General features: G+C 39.8%; 1 protein-coding gene across 3 annotated transcripts in view; it reads right to left on the bottom strand.

The window, feature by feature from the left end:
- Positions 1 to 22,558, bottom strand: part of LOC149142195 (threonyl and alanyl tRNA synthetase second additional domain-containing protein) — a 264,846-nt gene that overhangs the window by 17,515 nt on the left and 224,773 nt on the right. For 2 of the 3 annotated variants that reach the window (XM_089448951.1, XM_089448952.1), the window contains exon 7: positions 2,946 to 3,041. In XM_089448951.1, coding sequence (XP_089305077.1) covers positions 2,946 to 3,041 — 96 coding nt within the window. Of the gene's footprint in view, positions 1 to 2,874; positions 3,042 to 22,558 lie in introns of all 3 variants that reach the window. The other variant, XR_016264627.1, reaches the window with a different exon arrangement.

Here is a 22,558-nt window from a genome sequence, read left to right as displayed (position 1 = left end):
AATGGACATGGTCCCTAGTGGATTTTCTTCAACTTGATACAACCCTGAACTCAAAAACATCTTTGAACATTCTATTTTCAAACACATACCTTTCCATCGGTGAGTGCCACCTCGTAACCTTTGACTTCCATTGTTGAAATGGACACCAAGTTCTTGTTGTGATCAGGTACATAAAAGAGATTCTGTAGATGAATCGAGTTACCCTCATTCAATTGAGGGGTAACATTTCCTACACCCTTTCGGGGATAGGTGGCATCAACTCCAAGTATAATCCCACAATTGTTTCCATCTCTACCAAATTAGAGAGTGCACCCTTCTATCCGATGAAGTGCCTTGAAGCACTACCATCAATAAGTCAGATTCCCAAAGAATCTAAAGGAGAGGGCCAATACAAGATAACGCTTCTTTATTTTATCAAAAACAACATTTGATTCCTCATACCTCGGGTTCCTTGATTTCTTTGAAGAGTCGGCAATTTCCTTGATGACATGCATTACCTGTCATTCCTTTGATCATTGAAGATGTCCCTAGAATGATTGTTATCTTCATCAAGAGATGTGTCTCTGCCATTCAGACACTCCTTCGCATAATGGCCGAACTTATTGCAACCAAGGCATCTGCCTTTCCTTCCACCCTTAGATCCGAACTTCCCGATGAAATGATCTTTAGATAGACCATCAGAAACTTCCGCTGCACCATTCTGATAATATTCTTTGCTTCGACTTCACGCTTGGTGAATTTGAAGAGGGATGAGGAATCCATTGATCCTTTTTTTTTCTTTCTCAACTGTCTTCAGTGATTGCTCTTTCACTCTTGCTTGGGCATTGTCTTCACCTCAACTCTGATACCATGTTAAATTTTAGGTATGCTCTATGCTTAGAGCAATCTATTTCAATTTTCACAGTTAGCTCAATATCTTTTCCAGATTAGCAATCACATCAGCATTAAAGTAAACTGCAGATAGAACATAAACATAGATCACAGAAGACAAGCCAAGACAAGAGGACACAAGATGTGGTGCTAGCCAGGGACAAACCCCAATGGGGAGACCCTTGATCAATTCTTCTTATATGTTCTTCAATAGTTCAACAGAGAGAGAGAGAGAGGGATAGTACGTTTACAACAGAAGTCAACACTTTGACTTATCTAGATAAGAGCAAAAATCATCTCTAAGAAGATGATACATGAGATCAGTTGAAGACATGCTGCTTCAACTGATTCTCCAAGGTGACTCCTTCACCTATTGTTGTGCTGCATTTCGTCATCATGTTGCACCTCACCACGCTGCACCATGCTGCACCCATCATCACTATGCTGCATCTCATCACAAGCCCACCTCTCTTTATACTAAAACGTTGAGCACAAGTGGGGTTTATTTGGTTGTTGGCCGACCTTGACGAATTGTCCCATAACACAAATAAATTCATATCTCCATGAATACTTGTCAGAATCGGATGATCTTTAGATCAATCCTACACCTCTCGATGAGAGGGATCCAAGAAAAATATCAGCTTCCATTAATAACATGACCCACATGGAGTTTGGCCATAGTTGCCAATTTTAACAACATACCATCACAGTCACATAACTTCGTTGGTTGGGCAATCTAAGTAGGACTATAAGGCCCCTCACTCAAGCAAAGAAGGATCTCTCTGAAGCGAAGAAGGAAGAAGTCAACATCACAAGGAAAACAGTCACACATGCGAAGGTAAAGAGGCTGTCTCTGGTGTCATAACAACCCTCCCATTACAATCATACAAGTTCATTGATTGGTGAAGACAAGAAAGGGATCATCATAAGAAAAGGTTCTCACCAAAGGTATCTCTTCTAGAGCAAGTGCAACAAGGTTTACCAACAGTTGAAAGAAGAACGAAGTGCGGAAAGGAGGAGGATGAAGCGTCGGAAGAAGGAAGTGTCGGGGAACAAAGTGCAGAAAGGAGAAAGGAGTTGACTTCTGCTTGGAGGATATTCTTGTCAGGGGTCTAGGGTTTTGCAATAACCAATAAGAAGCTTCAATAAGGGAAACTTACTGAAGGGTTTTCCTCTCAAGAGAAGAGAGGTTTTGGCCCTGGCAGAGAGCCAACATCCGTGTTCTTGTCTTTATGTTTTTGGTAGCAGTTCGATGAAACACACACACTAATAATAAGAAGAAGATCAAGCTAAGATAATTGTAAAAGTGCTTCACAAATTGTTATCAAGTCAAGAAGAATCCTAATATACATCATTGCCCTTGATTCTTCAACAGCAGCCACACACACAATCTGATGCAATCAAATAAAATCATGCTTTATCCTCTTAAAAGTTGTCTTCAACAACACAATCAAGATCAGCCCTCTCCTCAAGATCATGAAATGCATAATAACAGTCACAACGTAGGATGTAATCAGCACCCAATGTGAAAAGGGAACTTGGAATCAAAACTTTTAGCCATCTTTCAGTTAGGACCTCTCCAAAGGAATGGAGAGATCAGAAGAAAGGGCAAAATCTCTGTCATTTGAATGCTAATTACTAGTAGACTTGGGTACTCAAACCTCAATATATGAGAAACTGGAAGTAGTTTCATGGTTCCTTTAGACTCGTTATAGCTGAATCAGTTTAGAGATTTGATCTCCAGTGCACCAGAACCTGTTGTATACTTGTGAGAGACTTTTAAAGCAGTGTATAGTTTTTCAAAAATAGGTAGAAAGTTTTGATTTACCAAAACAAATAACTCAAATGCATTTTCAAATACTCACCCTACATAAAAACACATCATTTTTCTATTTATGAAATTACAATGATATTCAGTCCTTTTAGATTCAATGCAAATTTTTTATCTTTCACATACAATAGCACATAAAAATGCGTCTTAGATTTACATGCATGGTTTCTTACTTTTCATTAATAGCAATAACTGCAATCTGAATCTAGGACAGTAGATGCAAGCGTCATGGAGGAGTGAGAACCTTGATAATCCCAATGTCAGAAATATCTGCAACATGAGTGCCTCCACACGGACAGCCCAAATTATCTCCTAACATCACGATTCTAGGAGTTGTATCCTGCCACAATCAGCAAAAAATATACTCAAATTGGTAATTATTCTAATTTGAAGAAAACATTAAATATTCAAATTAGAGAAAAGATATCATACAAGAAGAAACAAGAAACAAGGGCAAGCAACATTGTCACAACCTTAAAAAAAGGGCTTTATATTTGGAAGTGGAGTTTTACAAAATGACGTCTAATTAAAAGCTCAGTTACTAGGATACCAATATTGACACATACGAATGCATGGGTGGACACAGATACATTACTTTATTAGCTAATTTTGGATAGGATATGGATGAAAAAGGAATATATAAACTTGCATTGTATGTCTGTAAAATAATTGTTTTAAAATATCATATTAATTCTAGATTGAATTCTACAAAGGAAAAAAAGTTAGATTCTAGTTGTTACAATGAACCTACCTAACATTAAAAGGACTTTTATGTATGAGTGTTGCGGCAGAAATGCTAGTACACAAATGTAATTGTATGTAGACTGTGTAAAAAGTGTAAGTAATTGTATTATTAATAAAAATTGAATGGTGAATCCTTCGTGGCGGTGCCTATATAGGCATTGACTGGCCACGAAGGTGAATGGTGAGAACTTTTTGACCCTTGCCCTTCATAAGTAATAGCCATTAATTAATTTAAATATTTAATTTATTGTTAATATTATTATCGTTAATATTATTATTTAATTAATATTTTTATGAATAACATTGCCAACTCCTTTAGAGATGCTTTGTCCTCAAAGCATAACAAGAAGGGTTTTCTCTAGTTGAACATGCTGCTATGGAATGGCATTTTTTATTTTGACTTTGTTTGTGCCTTGTGAGTTGGTGAAGTCCTCATGTGTATTTGCACTTTCCTTGAAGCTGGAAGTGTTAACACCATATAATTTATAATGTCTTTCTTGCCAGTTAAACTCCATGAACTGTTCTTCAAGGTTTGTAGTATAGCTTCTTAATTGTATTAATTATTCTGCACCTAGCACTATATCCATTTCTTTGAGCGATAGGGAAAATAAATCCATTTGTAGCTCTAGTTCTTGCATCTGGATTGAAACCTTATGACATTCTCCTATCTTTTCGAACTTTTGCCCAGTAGTGACAGTCATGGTCAAGTCCTTGATTGGGCATACACAAAGATCAAGTTGTTTAGCTAGATTGATGTTTATACAATTATGAATACTACCAAAATATACAAGTATATTGACATTTCTGCTACTTATGATCCCCTTAAGCTTCAAGGTTTTATGTTGTTACCTTCTTGTCATGTTTTTGGGTGGTGTTGTAAGCTTAGTGTTCTTTCTTTTTGGATTTTGGCTTCTCTACTTTCGAAAGTGTGGTGGAACGCATTTTGCAGTTGCTTGTTGTTTTTGATCTTTTGAAAAATTGCTTCCTTCATCCTGATTTTGTTGGACACATGAGATTGCAGCTAATGATGCTTCTTGTGATGGTTCTTTAGAATCTGAATCCGCATTGTGCATTATAGTGATTTCTTCTTCAGGTTCTTGTACTTCAACTTGCCTTCCATCTACTATCTTATAGTAACATAAGGACATGTCCTCATATTTATGTCCTGATGTCCAATTTTCTCCATGCTTGCAGCAATTATTTTTCTTTATCCATTTTTTTGACTCATTACTTTAAGTATCTGACTCTTTCTCAACTTCATAAGTATATAATTTCTTGTTAAGACATCTATGTTCTAACGTCCATTTGTCACCATAATACCTATGTTTGTTTGTCTCCTTTTTACCTGGGTACTGTTGTTCGTTTTCGTCTTCCTTGAATGATGGCATGTTGAACTTATGTTTTTGTTCAATAATTTTTGTTGCCTGTCTGGCTTCTTCAATAGTTTGGGGTTTGTATAATTTCAATTTTGCACGAATATAATCTTTAAGTCCACATCTATACATTTTAGCTAGTTGTTCATCAGTAAATCATCTTTGTCTTGTAGCCAATATTGCCCATTCATGGGTATATTTGCTTACCTTTTTGCTTCAGATAAACAAATTTTTCGTAGACATCATCTTCTTTTTCATCGAAGAATATTTTTAGCTAAGCATCCACAAAAGTCTTCCAATGAAAAGGAACGGGCGTCACATTTGCCAGACCGCCATAGGAAACAATCATATGTCTTCGCCTCTAAATTGTTGCAAGTCATCATGATTTTCTCACGTTCACCTAATGGTGGGTTAGATTCAAAAATGGGTTCCATTTTATTAACCCAAATAATAGCACCCTTAAGGTCTTTACCATCGTACTTGAGAGCTCCTTAATTCGCTGATAGTCTTTTTCTGGAAATTTTGTATAGTACTGGCTACCTGAGAAGTGTATTTGCGGAATTTGCAAAATTTCATGATTTGGGGGATCTTCGCTATCTGGAGTTTTGGGGCTTTGTGTTGGTTCTTGAGAATTTAAGGGATTAACAAAAAATGAATTCACCCTTTCTATTAACTGATCCATTCTTTCTTCTTGTTCTTTAACCTTACAGGTTGATTCATGTTTGTCTTCATCCCTCAATTTTAAGAAGGCTTGCCAATGATAATCAAAATCCCTTTTTTCTTGGTTCTGCATTCCTTGCAACATTTTTTCAATGTTGTCTATCTTTTTTATATCACTTTCTAATTCCTCTTGAGTTTCAATCATCTTCTTTTGTCCTTCTCCTAACTCTATTTGTCTTTTTTCAACATTGTCAAGGCAATGATGAACCTTATCAAGTTTTTCTCAATATTTATTAATGTCGGCTTCATCATTATGATTCCCCATTTTCAAAAAAAAAAATCTTCTTGGCAGAACCCACGTTTTTTTTATATAATTATAAAACTATGTAATTATAACTGTATAATATAGTAATATAATTGTTAAACTATATAATTATATAAAACTATACAATAATTTAATTATATAATGAAAATGTAACAAATTATATAGTTTTATATATGTATGTAAAATGAATAATACGAGGCAAGGCAGACGACGGTCAGGGAATGAAGTGTGGTCAGAAGACATGACGGTCGAGTCCAAAGGCAGCGGGCAAGGTATTTACAGCGATGTCTTGGAACACAGGGACAAGGGAACGACTGGACAGGGAAACAGGTCCGAATAGGTCGGGATAAACTGGCGTCAGCTGTCGGGGAACAATGTTTGACCAAAAATCGAGCAACGACTTGGTCCATGGAGAATGGAATGAACCGGCACAAAGGAACATGGGTTAGCAAGCAACAGAAAACGAGAGAGAAAACAGTGGATAAGGGGTTGACAGCTAAGGAGCGACACAGCGCGGGGAATGGAATTCAGTCAGCAGCTGAAGGGTTGTCGAGTTTAACGATGAAGACATACGAGATGACACAGTGAGCGGATGAAATGTGGTGTTGACAGCGGCACAACGTGTAGACATAATTCAATTTAGACTATGGTGGCTAACGATTTGAAGATGACAGAATATGATGTGGACAAAGGACACAAATGGCAGTGGAACTAGGCAAGGAGGAGTATGTGCAACGGAGTCGGACAGGAACACGTGGCTCTAATACCACTGTTGCAGCAAAAATGCCAATACCCACATGTAATTATATTTAGACTCTGTAAGAAGTGTAAATAAGCAATTGTATTATTGATAAAAATTGAATGGTGATTACAATCCTTCATGGCGTGTGCCTATATAGGCATTGAATGGCCACGAAGGTCAACGATCACAACTTTTTGACCCTTTCCCTTCATAATTAATGGTTATTAATTAATTTAAATAATTTATTGTTAATATTATTATTTAATTAATATTTTTACAAATATTTTGTTCATAACAACGAGTCTTTATGTAGTTTTATGTGTTTTTAACTATTATTTCATGTAAAGTTGAGAAATAACCACTAAAACAATGGTTAAGCAGATAGACAATAGAACTTACCTAATCTTATTATTGTCAAATTGAATGATTTCTACACATCATTAACTAAAAATAGTTTGACATATTCCTTCAAACATGAGGCTATTCATTGACATGTACGTACACGATAAAAAAATTCACACATAGGAGGCTCTAATTGATGGGAGACTATATGACACAGTCACACAAATCAAGTCTAATGGCATATTCTAGGTTCTTTAGCTAATGAAAATGCCATGATTTAATGTGTGTGTGTGTGTGTGATTCCTTCTCTCCTTTCTTAGGTGGGGAATACAACAGTAGAATCCATCTTCTTCAAGTCAAATAGCACAAGGAATTTTCCCAATCTTCTACAATTGTTCAGTTGTGAACTACAATTCTAGGGGCTATGGAGGTTGAAAAAGTTGGAAGGTTAAGACCATTAAAAGAAAGAAACACAGGTTAGGTAGATGGGTGGATCAACATCTTAGGGATACAAGGCGTTCTTCGCATCCTAAATCTATAAGAATGCATCTATGTAATATCCCTATGAAAAATTTACAGTAATAAACAAAGCATGCATAGACAAAAACACAGAAAATTTTCCCAAATATCAGAACACAAAATAGAGCCAAAAATTGTGTTGCTTAGCCATTTTATTGATAAAACATGAGGTTAGAATGGGTGCTTGGAAAGTATGCACCTAGGATTGCCCACGGCAATTTAGCTAAGCGAAAGTGATGAATATGAAGTCCCCCAAGCGTCTTGGTTGATCTCCCTTGTTGGAATTTCTAAGTCTGACACGTTAGAAACCCTTCATGCACATTACTGATTTATTCTTACCTACTTGTTTCGTTAATTAACAAGTTATTTACCATGTAAATACTAGAAATAAATACAAACGCATGCTCAACGAATTACAGATCAACAACTGAAGGAAATAGAAACAAGCACACAAGTAACACCGTTGTTTTTGGACTAATGTCCCCAAAAAACCCAATGCGGGAAAATCAGTGCAGCTATCTGAGGGTTTGATTTATTAAGTAGTTTCAGAATACAATCTGGGTGCCAAATCTGGCAAACCCAACAGAGAAAAATCTCGGCAGTAGCACCTCTCTATTTGGAAGCAGATATTCTGGCTGAAACCCTGGATAAACACTCCCGTAGCTCCATAGCTCCAATTTGCCCCACGAAACCCCTGCGTCAACCTCTCTCTGGCCCAGCGTTAGCCCAGCGTCACTTTGGCTTAGCCTGCGTCAACCTCTGGAGGCACTGCATCAGTCCTCTGGCCCTCTACATCACCCACGTTGGACCTCTGAGGCACTGCGCAGCTTCTGGCTACCTCTGCGTGAGCCCTGGCTGGCTCTACGTGGACCCTTGGCTGCTTCTGCGTCCCTCTCTCCGACTACTGCGTTGATCCTCTCGGTGCTATCTCTGCCTCTCTGCTTCTGTATTCACTGCCCCACAGCTGCAACTCTGATCACTCACTCAACCTTCTCAGCAAACCCAGCCCCAGAAAGTCGAAATCTTGATCTCTTGGTATGTTCTCCAAGTGACCCTCAAGCCTCCTCTTATACTTTTCTCGTTGACAAATCAACAGCGGAGATTAAGTCCCTAATCAACGGCTAAGATTAGATTTGGCTTGACCCATGACTTTTGGACCATTCTAACACAGTTTTATATTAATTCACATTAATATTTTGATTTCCCTAGGTTTAGACTTAGGGACTCCATTAAAGATATTAATTATTTTAATATCTCCCAAACTGTTTAGAATCTGCCCAAATCCTTTCTGGGTAATGGAGATCTCATGTGCCTTAGCCTTTCCACCAACTTTCGTGGCTAGAGCACATCCGATGCTACCCCAAATCAACATCCCTTTGGCTCTGCGCTGAAATGCCCAGAAATGAGTTGTTGGTTGTGAAGAATAGCTGCTAGGTCTCCTCTAGTGCTCAGAAAATTCCGGGAAATTAACCCAGGCTCTCCACCAAATACCCACAAAAACCCACGAAGGAATTTGTTGATTGTTGACTTTGGAATTTGTTGATTGCTGGATTATTTGACCCACCTGATAATCCTGCTGCTGAAAGACCCCAAAATGACTGCAATCACCAACAAATCTCCTCCCTGGACTCCTCCTCAAGTTTCAACCCAAAATTCCCTTCTCTCCTCAACCCCCACGTGTTGTTGGAATTTCTAAGTCTAACTCGTTAGAAACCCTCCATGTACTTTTTGATTTATTCCTTCCTACCTGTTCTAATTAATTAACAAGTTATTTACCACGTAAATACTGAAAATAAACACAAATACATGCTCGACACATTACAGATCATCAACTGAAGGAAACAGAAACAAGCACACAAATGAACAACGTTATTTTTGGACTAATGTCCCCAGAAAAACCAAATGCAAGAAAACTGGTGCAGCTATCTGAGGGTTTTATTTATTAAGCAGTTTCAGAATACAATCTGGGTGCCAAATCCGGCTCGCCCAACAAAGAAAAATCTCGACAGTAGTACCTCTCCTTCGGAGATAGATGCTTCGGCTAAAACCTCGGATAAACACTCCGGCAACTCCTCAGCTCCAATCTGCCCCACGAAAAACACCACCATCAGCCTCTTTTGCCCTCTGCGTCAGCTTTTTCGGCTATTCCCATTGTTCCTGGTAGTTCCGGCTTCTGCCCTCTGTGTCAGCTTTCCCGGCTGCTACGCTGATCCTCCCGACACTATCTCTACCTCTCTGCTTCTGTATTCACTGACCTCAGCTGCATCTCCACATCACTCTCAACTTTCTCAGCAAACCCAGCCCCAGAAAGTCGAAATCTTAATCTCTTGGTGTGTTCTCCAAGTGACCCTCAAGCCTCCTCTTATACTTTTCTCATCGACAGAACGACGAACGAGATTAAGTCCCTAATCAACGACTAAGATTAGATCTGGCTTGATCCATGAATTTTGGACCATTCTAACACAGTTTTATATTAATTCACATTAATATTTTAATTTCCTTAAGTTTAGACTTAGGGACTCCATTAAAAATATTAACTATTTTAATATCTCCCAAACTATTTAGAATCTACCCAAAACCTTTCTGGGTATTGGAGATCTCATGTGCCTTAGCCTCTCCACCAAATTTCGTGGCTAGAGCACATCCGATGATATCCCAAATCAACACTCCCTCTTAGCGAGGACTGTGCTCTATCAATACTCCTCACTGAGTATTACTCTGATCATCCGGCATCGGTCCCTAATGCTAGGCCTGCTTCCCATCATCTGTACTGCTGCATCCCGTACTGCCACCCATGGCTCCGCCACTGCCATTGCTGCATCTGTACGACAGCTCCCTCTACATCCGTGCTACTGCCCATGGCCCTGCCACTACCACTATTGCATCTGCACTACATCCCCTCTCATCATGTTGCATCGTGCTGCCCATAGCTCCGCCACTGCTAATTGTTGCACTGCAACTCAGTTACTGAGAAGTAAGTAACTGATCTCTCAACTTTGACATCTTTGTCAGGCTAGAGACACTCCCGATGCTAAAGCTCCCTCTGTCGCTGACAAGTGCTCCCTCTCTGACCTCTGCGCTACTGCAAGAACTCCTTGCATCTCGCACCGTTGCACACCTCTCTGTGCCATCTTGCACTAATGCAACACTCTCGTGCCTCTCGCGCTGTTGTAGCCTGCTAGCCTCGCGTTGTCCTAGGAATCCTTCACTGTGGCTCTCTCTGCCGCTCCATCCTCATCCGTCTCTACTGACATCCACCAGTGCTGCTACTCCTCTTCAGGGCTCCTGTAGCCAAGTATAATCCAAGAGGTTGGGTACCTCGAGGATCCTGCCCCTCATCTTCTGTAGTCCTCCTGACTACAACTCGATGTCTCCCCACTTCTGCTCAAGTGGTGTGCGTGCACTCATGGCACACAGAACAGAAAGAATCCTGGCCTTCCAGATGACAAAGTTGGATGCCTCATCCAACCTGTCCTAATCCCTCAGCCCATTCATGGCCATCTCTCTGCTCTTCTTGTTGACTCCTTCGAGTCTCTCTACTTCCTGCCTGGAAGTTCTAGGTTCGACTCTTGCTGAGTCTCTCCACTTTCCGTCTGGAAGTTCTCGATTCGACTCCTGTTGAGTCTCTCCACTTCCCGTCTGGAAGTTCTCGGTTCGACTCCTGCTGAGTCTCTCTACTTCCTGCCTGGAAGTTCTCGGTTCAACTCCTGCTGAGTCTCTCTACTTCCCGTCTAAAAGTTCTCTTCTGGACTCCCTCTGAGTCCCAATTTCCCACCTGGAAATCCTTCTGCCAACGTCAAGTTGCCCCTCTCTGATCATTTGTGCAACAACAACAATGATCCGGATTCCTTGGCTAGAAATCCGCCTCGGCAGCAACTCCCTCTACCTTGGCCTTGCACTGTAAGGTATTGTTCTAACTACAATACTCCACCAGCTCCACTCTGCAACTTACCCACAGCCTCCTAAACCCCAGCAACCTGAAGGTTAGAGCTCCTAGGCTCTACGCAATCCCGACACCGGCAAATCAACTTCCTCAACCAACTGCATCAGCACTCCTGGCCTTTGCGTGGCTCTGTGTGAGCCTGTCTTTGCCTCCCTTGGCCTCTACGCTGCCTCTTCTTGGCTTGAACTTGATGACGCAGGCACTACGTCACCCCTTCCTTGCTGCTTCTCTGCTAGGAAAAACTTCTGTCACTCGAGACAGCTGTTTTCTGTTGTTGTTGCTTTGCTTGGCTGATGTCTTCAGTTCTCCTGTGATCTGTAACCACGCTTTGATACCATGTTGGAATTTTTAAGTCTAACCCATTAGAAACCCTCTATGTACTTTCTGATTTATTCCTTCCTACTTGTTCTGATTAATTAACAAGTTATTTACCATGTAAATACTGAAAATAAACACAAGTACATGCTCAAGACATTACAGATCATTAACTAAAGGAAACAGAAACAAGCACACAAATGACACTGTTATTTTTGGACTAATGTCCCTGGAAAAACCCAATGCGGGAAAACCGATGTAGCTATCTGAGGGTTTGATTTATTAAGCAGTTTCAGAATCCAATCTAGGTGCCAAATCTGACTCACCCAACAGAGAAAAATCTCGGCAGTAGTACCTCCCCTTCGGAGACAGATGCTCCGGCTAAAACCCTGGATAAACACTCCGGCAACTCCTCAGGTCCAATCTACCCCACGAAAAACCCCAGCGTCAGCCTCTTCTGCCCTCTGCGTCAGCTTTCCCGGTAGTTCTAGTTGTTCCCGGTAGTTCTAGCTTCTACCCTCTGCGTCAACTTTCCTAGCAGTTCCGACGGTTCCCGGCAATTCCAGCTGTTCCAGGGTAGTTCCCGCTTCTACCCTCTACGTCAACTTTCCCCGCTGTTCTGGCAATTCTAGTTGTTCCTGGCAGTTCCCGCTTCTGCCCTCTGCATCGGTTTTCTCGACTATTCCCGCAGTTCCAGTTGTTCCCGGCTGTTCCCACTTTTGCCCTCTACGGTAGCTTTCCCGGTTGCTACATTGATCCTCCCGGCACTATCTCTGCCTCTCTGCTTCTGTATTCACTGACCTCAGTTGCAACTCCAGATCACTCTCTCAACTTTCTCAGCAAACCCAGCCCCAGAAAGTCGAAATCTTGATCTCTTGGTGTGTTTTCCAAGTGACCCTCAAGGCTCCTCTTATACTTTTCTCGTTGACAATTCAATGGCCGAGATTAAGTCCCTAATCAACGGCTAAGATTAGATCTGGCTTGATCCATGACTTTTGCACCATTCTAACACAGTTTTATATTAATTCACATTAATATTTTAATTTCCCTAAGTTTAGACTTAGGGACTCCATTAAAAATATTAATTATTTTAATATCTCCCAAACTGTTTAGAATCTGCCCAAACCCTTTCTGGTATTGGAGAACTCATGTGTCTTAGCCTCTCCACCAAATTTCGTGGCTAGAGCACATTCGATGCTACCCCCAATCAACACGTGTGACACCTCCAAGGACTACGTGTTGAAGAAAAGGGTAACTAGGTTCGGTATTTATCAATGTAATTTTGATTTTTGTACTTGTCAAGAAAAAAAATTATTATTTTTATCAATTATATGAATGAGTTTCTTGCTCATTCTATAGGTCTAGGAAAGTCAAAGAGTCAAAATTATATTGAAGAGCTCTTCTTGAGCATTTATGTAATGAACATGAGTCAACCTAGTGTCAAACAACCCTCCAAGACAAGCACCATCCTTCAAAGAAGAAGCCTGCAAACAAAGCGATGAAAAGACAGAATGTCGACATGCAAAAATATATTAAATAACTAAAGGATGACATGTCGGTTCACCTGGATAAGTCGGCTCAAACTAGAGACATAACCACTATATCTACCCAGCTAGGGTATCCGCAAAAGACACAGAAAATCTCAGACATCTCTGAAGTTTTCGAAAGTATGGTACAGGACTTCAGATAGCTCAGTAAGACAAAAAATCTCGGATAGCTCAGTGAAGACAGTATCTCGGACTTGTCTGAGATATCTCACAGGATCTTAGAAATGATGACAGAGCCTCCTCCTTGATGGCACAATCTCGATGAAGGAGAAGATTTCGTTGATGTAAACCACAGTGGCATAAATAGTCTCGGCATAAACATGATGGGAAGATACTCTGTCTCAAGAGTGCAGTAATATGATTTCAATGAAGACAGTCATAAAACTATAATCTCAGTTAAGGTTGCAACCATGAGACAGTCATGATCTCGGTGAAGTTAAGGACAGACATCAGTTATATATGTGGAGACCCTGTTGAACATTTCGATAAAGGAGTAGTCTTGAAGCAGCTATGATGATGATCTCAGTGGTAACAAAGGAAGAGGATTGGTTTCTTGGTCTTGGAGTGGCATAGAGGGTCAAGTATAATGGTCTTGGTGTTCGTCAATTAGAATCTCTATAAGAAGAATTATGTGTTGGTTTTCCTCTCCAAGAGGGAGAGGTTTTGGCCCTGGCAGAATGCCAACTTCTTGTGTTCTTGACTCCTTGTTTTGGTAGCAGTTTGATGAAGTAAACACACACAATCATAATAAAAAGAAGATCAAGATAAGATAAATAGTAAAAACATTTCACAAATTGTTATCAAGTATAGAAGAATCTATCTAATGCTAACTGCCCTAGATTCTTCAACATGGTATCAGAGCTAAGGTGTTGAAGTCAAATGAAGGGCAGCAAAAGAGACATACAAGGATATGTCTTCAAGGACATCAAAGTAGGTTGAAAGGATTAAAGGAGAAAGTATACAACAAGCAGGTCTACAACAGTCATGGAGTATCAACTTCAGTAATTACAGTCATGCACTCAACTCATGCTCAGTTTGATGGAGTATATCAGTGATCCTCACTTCTTGATCACTGAACTTTCTCCATGCCATAAAATATAGTCTCATATATATATATATATATATATATATATATATATAGTGCAGAAGTAATCCAAGGAATACCTCTCACAATCCATGATTACACCATTGTCTCAATATAGTTATTACATCAAGGCAGTTTTGATGATGAGATAGTGTATCTATACAGTGCTATATATATAGATATATATATATATATATATATATATATATATAGTGCAGAAATAATCCAAGGAATACCTCTCACAATCCATGATTACATCATTGTCTCAATATAGTTATTACATCAAGGCAGTTTTGATGATGAGACAGTGTATCTATACAATGCCATCCACAGTTTAGTTATGTTATTCATTGACAAGTTTGGGCTCTCAATACTCTACACAATGCCCCTAGTACATTTATGAGGCTCATGAATGAAGTTTTGAGAGAATTTATTGGTAAATTCGTAATAGTATATCTGGATGATATATTAGTTTACAGCGGATCAAAAGAGGAACATGTGAGGCATCTAAATTATGTCTTACAGAGGCTACAACAAGAGAAGATACGGTTAAATTTAATGAAATGTTCATTCATGAAGGAGGAGTTGGTGTATTTGGGCTTTGTTATTTTTGCTGATGGATTAAAGATGGATCCAGAGAAGATAAAAGCAATCATAGAGTGGCCTTCACCAAGAAGTGTCTCTGAGGTAACAAGTTTTCACGGTCTTGCTAGTTTTTACAGGAAATTCATAAGGAATTTTAGTAAGATCAATGCTTCAATTATTGACACAATAAAGAAGGACAGACAACCATTTAAATGGATTGCTGAAGCAGAAAAGAACTTCCAGCTGTTGAAGAGGAAGATTATTGAGAAGCCTATTTTGATTTTCCCTGATTTTAGTAAACCTTTTCAAGTGAAGTGTGATGCTAGTGGAGAAGCCATTGGAGCTGTTTTGAGTCAGGAGGACAGGCCTATAGCTTATTTTGGTGAAGAGTTGAATGTGTCAAAGAAGAAATATTCTTCTTATGATAAGGAGTTTTATGCAGTGGTGCAGTCTTTGAAGAAGTGGAGACATTACTTGATGTCCAAGGAGTTCATACTATATTCAGATAACCATGCATTACAGTACATTATGCAACAGCCAAAGCTTAACCAGAAGCATGCAAAATGGGTAGAATACCTTCAAAGTTTTAATTTTGTGTTAAAACATATAACTGGTCAATCAAACAAAGTAGCAGATGCCTTAAGTAGAAAAAGCATTTTAGTTCAAGAAAGTCAAATTCAAGCGTTGGGTTTTGATTTTCTTAAAGAGTTATATGAGAAAGATCTAGAATTTAAAGAGGCATTTGAAGCTTGTAGAAATCCTATTATGTTAGACAGAAGCAAGTGGCTAGATTATTTCCTGCAAGAGCGACTGTTGTTTAAAAGAAATTAGCTGTGCATACCAAATTGTTCTATGAGAGCAAATTTGATTAAGGAGAAACATAGTGGTGGACTGGGAGGACATTTTGGTGTAGACAAGACTTATGAGCAATGGAACCAGTTTTATTTTTGGCCAAAGATGAGAGCTGAAGTGGAAAAGTATGTGAAAAATTGTAAAGTCTGTTAGTATGCAAAGGGAAGGAGCCAAAACACAGGTTTGTATGTTCTGTTACCTATTCCAGATGGGCCTTGGGATATGGTAAGTATGGACTTTGTTTTGGGTTTACCAAAAACTCAAAGGGGACATGATTCAATTTATGATGTGGTTGACAGATTTTCAAAATGGCACTTTTTATTCCATGCTATAAAACCAGTGATGCTACTCACATTGCTAATCTGTTTTTTAAGGAGATTGTAAGATTACATGGGTTACCTAAGAGCATAGTTTCAAACAGAGACACCAAATTTGTTGGACATTTCTGGAGGACATTGTGGAAGAAGCTTGGAACTAAATTGAGTTTCAGTTCTACTTATCATCCCGCGGCTAAGGAACAGAAAAACTAAATTAGATTTTAGATCCGTAGTTCTTCTTACGTTTTTTGATTTCTTTTTATTTTGTAGATTTTCATATATAGCTTAGTTAAGTTTTATTTACAAAAATATAAAAACAAAAAAAAAATTATTTGAGAAATATAAAAATATAAAAGATCGATTTTCTTTTTTTCTTCTTAGATTAGATTTTGCCAAAAAATTCTATTACTTACATTTAGTTTATTTAGTTTAGATTTAATTTAGAATAAACTTTTAATTTTAGATCTTTGATAGTGTTGTTTTAGTCTAGGAATTAAATTTTTAATTTAGCTTAGTTTGATAGTTTGATTAATTTTTAAGCTTTAGATTTAGTTTATATAGTTTTAACTTTCTTAGATTTTATTAATTAAAATCATAAAAGAATAAAAAAATTTGCGGAAAATTTTTCTTTGTCAGATCCAGTTATTTTCAGGAATTTTCATGTTATATCTTTCATGCTGAGATCTAAATTTTCAGGTCGAGATACGAATACGATGTCTGGTTAATAATTCATGATTCTCGTGGTGGCTTAAGGCATTTATCTCTTCAAAAATTTAGTTGCCGGATATCGTTTTGGTCATGTGATTTAGCTGATGACAAATGATTGTTGTTCACGGTTCATCTTTCTATATCATTTAACAAGTAATCATTTTAATAACAATCTTTTTAAGGCACTGGTCTGCTCAATTAATCAAATCATTTTAGTGCTTATCTTGATCGTGTCTCGTGTCTCCCAACCAACTGGTCGACAGTTGGTCTCATCATCTCACAGGGACTACCCCCCTTAGCCGTGGGAGACAGGCTTAAACGGAGGGATCGTTGATCAGAGTGACAGCCCCCGGTCTGAGCGTTGTCGTGTCAATCTGCGCGACAACAGACCCTACCTAGGTCTCTCAATTTTAGCAATACATTTCTTGGAGGCAAATGCTCATTTAGAAGAGTTGATTGAGAGTTCCTATTCCACTTTGGGTATCATTACAACTCAAATTAGTAGGGGTCCTAGGAGGGGATCCTATAGAGCTACCACTATGTCAAATGGCAACAATGGAGCAATAACCCACTGTCACCTCAGTTAAAGCTCCCTGCTCTTTACAGACTTTCACCAATGGGAGGAGACCCTGTATAAGAGGAATCACAAGGATGAATTGATCAATGATGGGGTGAGGAGTGATTCCTAAAGTCTATTCACAAGAGAGGCTCAAATTTTGGCTTGCTTTTGAAGCAAGGTGATGGGCTATATAGGAAGGGCTAAGGGGATAGCTAGATCTAGGGTTGAGAGGTATTCTCTTTATATGAGGTTCCCTACAACCAAGAATCCTAGAAAAATGAGGTTTCTAAGCGGTCCTTGTGGAATTGGAGTTGCAAGGTTGCGGGACCACAAAGAAGCCCTAGTGGGCCCAAACTAGGTCGAGGGGTTGGGGTTGATCAACACACTAACGGACTTTACCAAGTTAGGGATGAGTAGAGGAACAAAGGAATTAGATTTCTCTTGGAATGTGAATGCAATGATCCTTAATGAAACCATTAACCCAAAGCAAACTAGGGAAATGTATCCCAAGATAGGGCTTGGGATATCTCGAGATTCCACTGTCAGAATAGCCTAAAATTTGGAGGACCTCTAGAGGACTCAATAGTGCAGCTCTAGAACAATTTTCATAATTTTTTTATGGCTACAATCAAATTCGTGTGATGCCCTAGATGGCCTTCTAGGTTAGGGCTTAGAAAGAGGGAAAGGAGGTGTAAAAGATATTTGTTTGGTGATCACCTCAAACTAGATCAGTGCCCAACCAATTGGGAGAATGTTGTCAAATAAAATCAACATTTAGATATGCTTAATTACAACTATGGAGTTCCCCAGCAACTTCGTATGGCATAAGCAGCAACTAGGTTACAAAAGGAAATTATACCTCTTTATATTGCAAACAATGACTTATTAAGGCAATTCACAAACATTCATGTACCTCAGGAACAATAATTCAACATACTTCAAATGATCATATGAAAAATCCCTCACAAAGACAAGACCAACGACTTTGAATAAAGAGCGGCTACACCAGCTTCATGAATAATATTCCATAGACAATTTATGAGACAAAATTAGAAATAAGCATGCAAAAGGTACTCACAAGTATAGCGAAATTATTCCAATAATCAAAATTTAAAGAAATTGAAGCCTCTAGACAAGACATTAAGCTCTTCCAAACATTGAAATGCATTAGATCTCCAATTCGTCCATCAAAAGTCCCAACGAAATTTCCAGAAGAAAAAATGATCCAAATCCAAGTGTCATGAGAGGAATGAATGACCCTCTCATTTATTTATACAATCCATAAGGGGGTTCGAATAGCCTAATTAGCCTAATAATGCCCCAAATAATGAAATAATGTACACTAATGACATGACTTGGTGACAAACCCACCAATATAACTTAATAATACAATGATAAAGCCTCTCAGGAGGGAAAAATAGTAATCATAATGAGTCGTAGGGCCATTGAGAAGGCCTAGTGGAGTCCAAAGTGTGCCAATGTGAGAGAAAAGGCTCCAAACATTATGATCAAGGGGATGGCCCCTGATATCCAAGCAAATCCAATGTGGTGCCCCAAATGGGTGTGGGTGCACAACAACATCCTCATGGGTCTCCAAGTGGATCGATAATGCCTATATACCATCTACAAGGGTTGGAATGATGACATAAGCCCTCCCATTATCTCCTGTGGGGAGACACATCCTCATCTAGACCCTGGAACATCTGCTAAGTGTATGGTGCAAGTGTGAAGCCAGTTGGGCATGGTGATCCAGGTGCATCATCCTCATCCAAAAGGTGTAACACGAGCAATCAACGAGTGGTGTTGATGGATCCATTATGTGGAATATTGCTCCCTGTTGTGGTGGAGGCCCATGGCTCTCAACACTCACCCTACAAGTACCAATGTGACCCTCTAGAGGGCTTGGACCCCAGATAGGGAGACCAAACCCCAAATGGAGACCCACCTACAATCTTGCATAAGATCCAATGCATCCCCTTGCCCTCTAGTACAACCAATCATTAGCGTAATCAAGTAAAAGAGCTTACAAATCATGGAATCAAATGGACACTTCATGGTGGCATGCCCTTCCATAGTGGGCTTTGACATGTACAGGTGTCTCCAAGCTCAATAAGGGGGTTAACCAAGGAACCTATTAGGTGGTTTCAGCCTTTAAAGGGGGTGATATGTCTATGGTACATCCATCAAGTGGTAGGTGGCATGTGATATAATGATGGAATGGAGTGGGGATTAGGGGAAGGCTCCAAGCCAAATGCCATGGTATATGAATGTAGGAGGGAGAAATCGTGCTATATGAGTTACCCTGACCTTTGTTTCTCCACCCTTATTCATATGCCTTTTGTCTTAGATTGATTTTTCTTCATAACTGCTCGAGGTTCCAGGGGATGAGAGCATTATGTGTAGGATACAAAAGCAGATACACCCTTTAAGGTAGGGTAGTTCATTTCCCACCAAGGGTTAGGACAATCATGGGTTCCTTAATGTGGAGGGGGCTCATCTAGGGCCCATAGGAACCAAGGTGATGGCCATAGATAAGGGCTAGAGCTCATGTTTGGCTTTTGCCCACGTGCCAAATTTGTATGTCCCAACCATCTTTTGCATTTTGTAGTACATTTCCTATTGAAAATGGCCAAATTATTCTTTTTCTTTTCTTTTTAGTTGCACAACCTCTGGGGCATTGTTCCTAGCCCAACCCAAGGTGTGGGCAAGGGGAGGGGAGACTAACCCTTTGTGGACCCAGAGGGGAAAAGTGATAAAAGGGGTTAAAATGAGCAAAGGGGAGTGACGTATATGGTGTCAGGAAGCGGGACCATGCAACCAAAATTGGGGATTTCCCGTGTAGTGCCAACTCTAAAGCTAATAGCCAGTAAAGAAGATCCCATGGGACTAGGATACAAGGCTAACCACCAAATCGGGCAGAGGAGAAAAGAGTATGGACCTAGCCCACTCTTTACATCGAATCCCCCCACCAACCCATGCTCAAAAGTGTCCATGTTAAGTAAACAAAATTACTCAACTACACCAATGAAAAGCCATACCTTTGGGGTCGGGAGGCCCACCTTCAAACATACGATCATAACAGATGGGCGAAGGACCACATCGTTGGCTCAGGTGGCAGAGATAGTGGCACATCGATCTATCTACTGGTTCTAAGGAGTTGTTGGTTGTCGGCTGAGGACCATCTAGGAGAAAAATTTCTCCTATGGGTATCACGCACAAAGTGGTGGGTATCATCTGGCTCCAACTGGGACATGATCCCTCAGAAGAGTGTACGGACGTACTCAAATGGGAGGTCATGAGAACAACAACAATCTCTTGGGACCACAGACCTGTCACCTGCACATATCACAAATCAAGCACGTGGGGCAGCATGTTTTTGTGGCGTCTTATGATCGCACATGCTTGTATTAGGCTGTAAAAAGAAATCAACAAGAAATAACAATTTAAATCTAAGTGCAATTTTAATCTAGCATGATAATATCATATGATGTTAGTTCTAACTCGAAGAATCAGTATTGAACGCATCCTACTCTAAAATGCATATTACATCACCCAAGTACTAAGTGTAATTATAGACCCAATGCAACCAACATATCATCCAGTCAATATGAAAACAACTGCCCTTCTACTTACTCATGTGATTGATCCAAAGGCAAGGGCAGGAATGACAACATGGAAGGTCACAGGAGCGGGAGGCGGGAAAATGAAACGACCACACAAGGGGATGTAATCTATTCCACAAGATCCTTTCTTCCAACCAAAAGACAGAGATATCAACAATCAAGCTCATAAACCTCCGATGGATGGCAACCTCAAGCATATCACCCCCATCATGGTCTTTATCATTTATATCATGCTTTATGACTACCATAGGGTCATGATTGGAAGGAAAGGGAGATTAATGACATGGGGAGACACAAGCAGATTGCTCATGATAATCATACTCAGGTGAGAGAAAGGATTCATTAGTACAAGGAGGGTTGAGGAAAGGGTCCACATGCAATTCAACTACAACCCTAGGGATGTGAGGAATGACAAGGGTCCTATTGATATCATCATCATAGGTGTCATAAATAGGGTCTTTGTCAAAACAATTCCCATGAATTTCCCATTTCCCTTCTTCAATATGTAAATAGTCACTAATATCAATGTTTGAAGGGGTTACAGATCACCTTCTCCAAGGTCTCCAAAAGGTGGGTTGTTAGAAATAGTATCCTCGAAAAAGGTGGGGTTAACCTTGATTTCACTTTCCATAGACTCATCCTCCCTATCACACGTGTTTTGAAAATTATCTTCATCACTTTTTTCGTTATGTGGACCCAAGGAGGACCCTCCTCCCTTCTCATCATCTAGATCATGATGCTTAATGAAGGCTTCCTCTTGAATATTTAGTGTAGGGCATATATGAAAATGTCAAAGAAATCCATCAAATAATTCTTCAATGGATGAAATGCTCCTAGGTTCGTGATTATGCAACCATGAATAATTGTCATGTCCCTTCTCAAACACATTTGTAACAGGGTGTGTTTCCACACATTTTTGCACAATTTTGGCTTAGGGAAAGAACCTAGCATTTTCGACTTAGGGGACTTAGGAGGAAATTCAACCTAATTTGGTTGCTAGTGGAAGGTGGGGGGCACCCACGTGAGAATTCGAACTAGGCCATTCAAATGGTTTGGAGGGAATTTAAAGTGTTGGATGGAGGGGCCCATATGAGGAAAGGAAGGCCCACAAAGATAAAAGGAGGAGAGAGCTCTCATTTGGATTCATTCTTACACCTAGCAATCAAAATTACTTGACTGTTTGCTCTACTGCTTCGTTGAGTCAATTGGTTGTTTAGCCACAAATCTCTCAAGCAAGAGATTCAACCTCTGCTTCGGGGCACCATCCATGCCCACCCTAGAGAGGTAGTTCCATAAGTATTTCAAGAGTTTCGGGAGTGTGTACAACACTACCATTCAGCCACAACAGGGAGTGTGTATTTCTGGCTAGCTAGAGAATACGCAGGGGGAGTTTGGAGCTATTAGTGATCAAGCATTTGCCGGGAGAGTTAGAAGATTGGGAGAGAAACAAAGGGTCATCCTTTCTTGTGAGTTTTGGAGCCAACAGAGCCAGGATCCCAACAGTTCGATTTACCCGGGGCCTGCACAGAGAGCCACCATCACGTGAGAGTTAGAGGAAGGAATTGTAGAGTTAGAGCTGGCCGGGAGAAGTAGGAGATCACTTGGAGGGCCATTTGAGG

Source organism: Pinus tabuliformis, chromosome X, assembly GCF_031772625.1.
Source record: "Pinus tabuliformis cultivar Carrire ecotype Pingquan chromosome X, CPIR1, whole genome shotgun sequence".
NCBI lineage: Eukaryota > Viridiplantae > Streptophyta > Pinopsida > Pinales > Pinaceae > Pinus > Pinus tabuliformis.
This window is presented reverse-complemented; position numbering and strand designations above follow the sequence as displayed.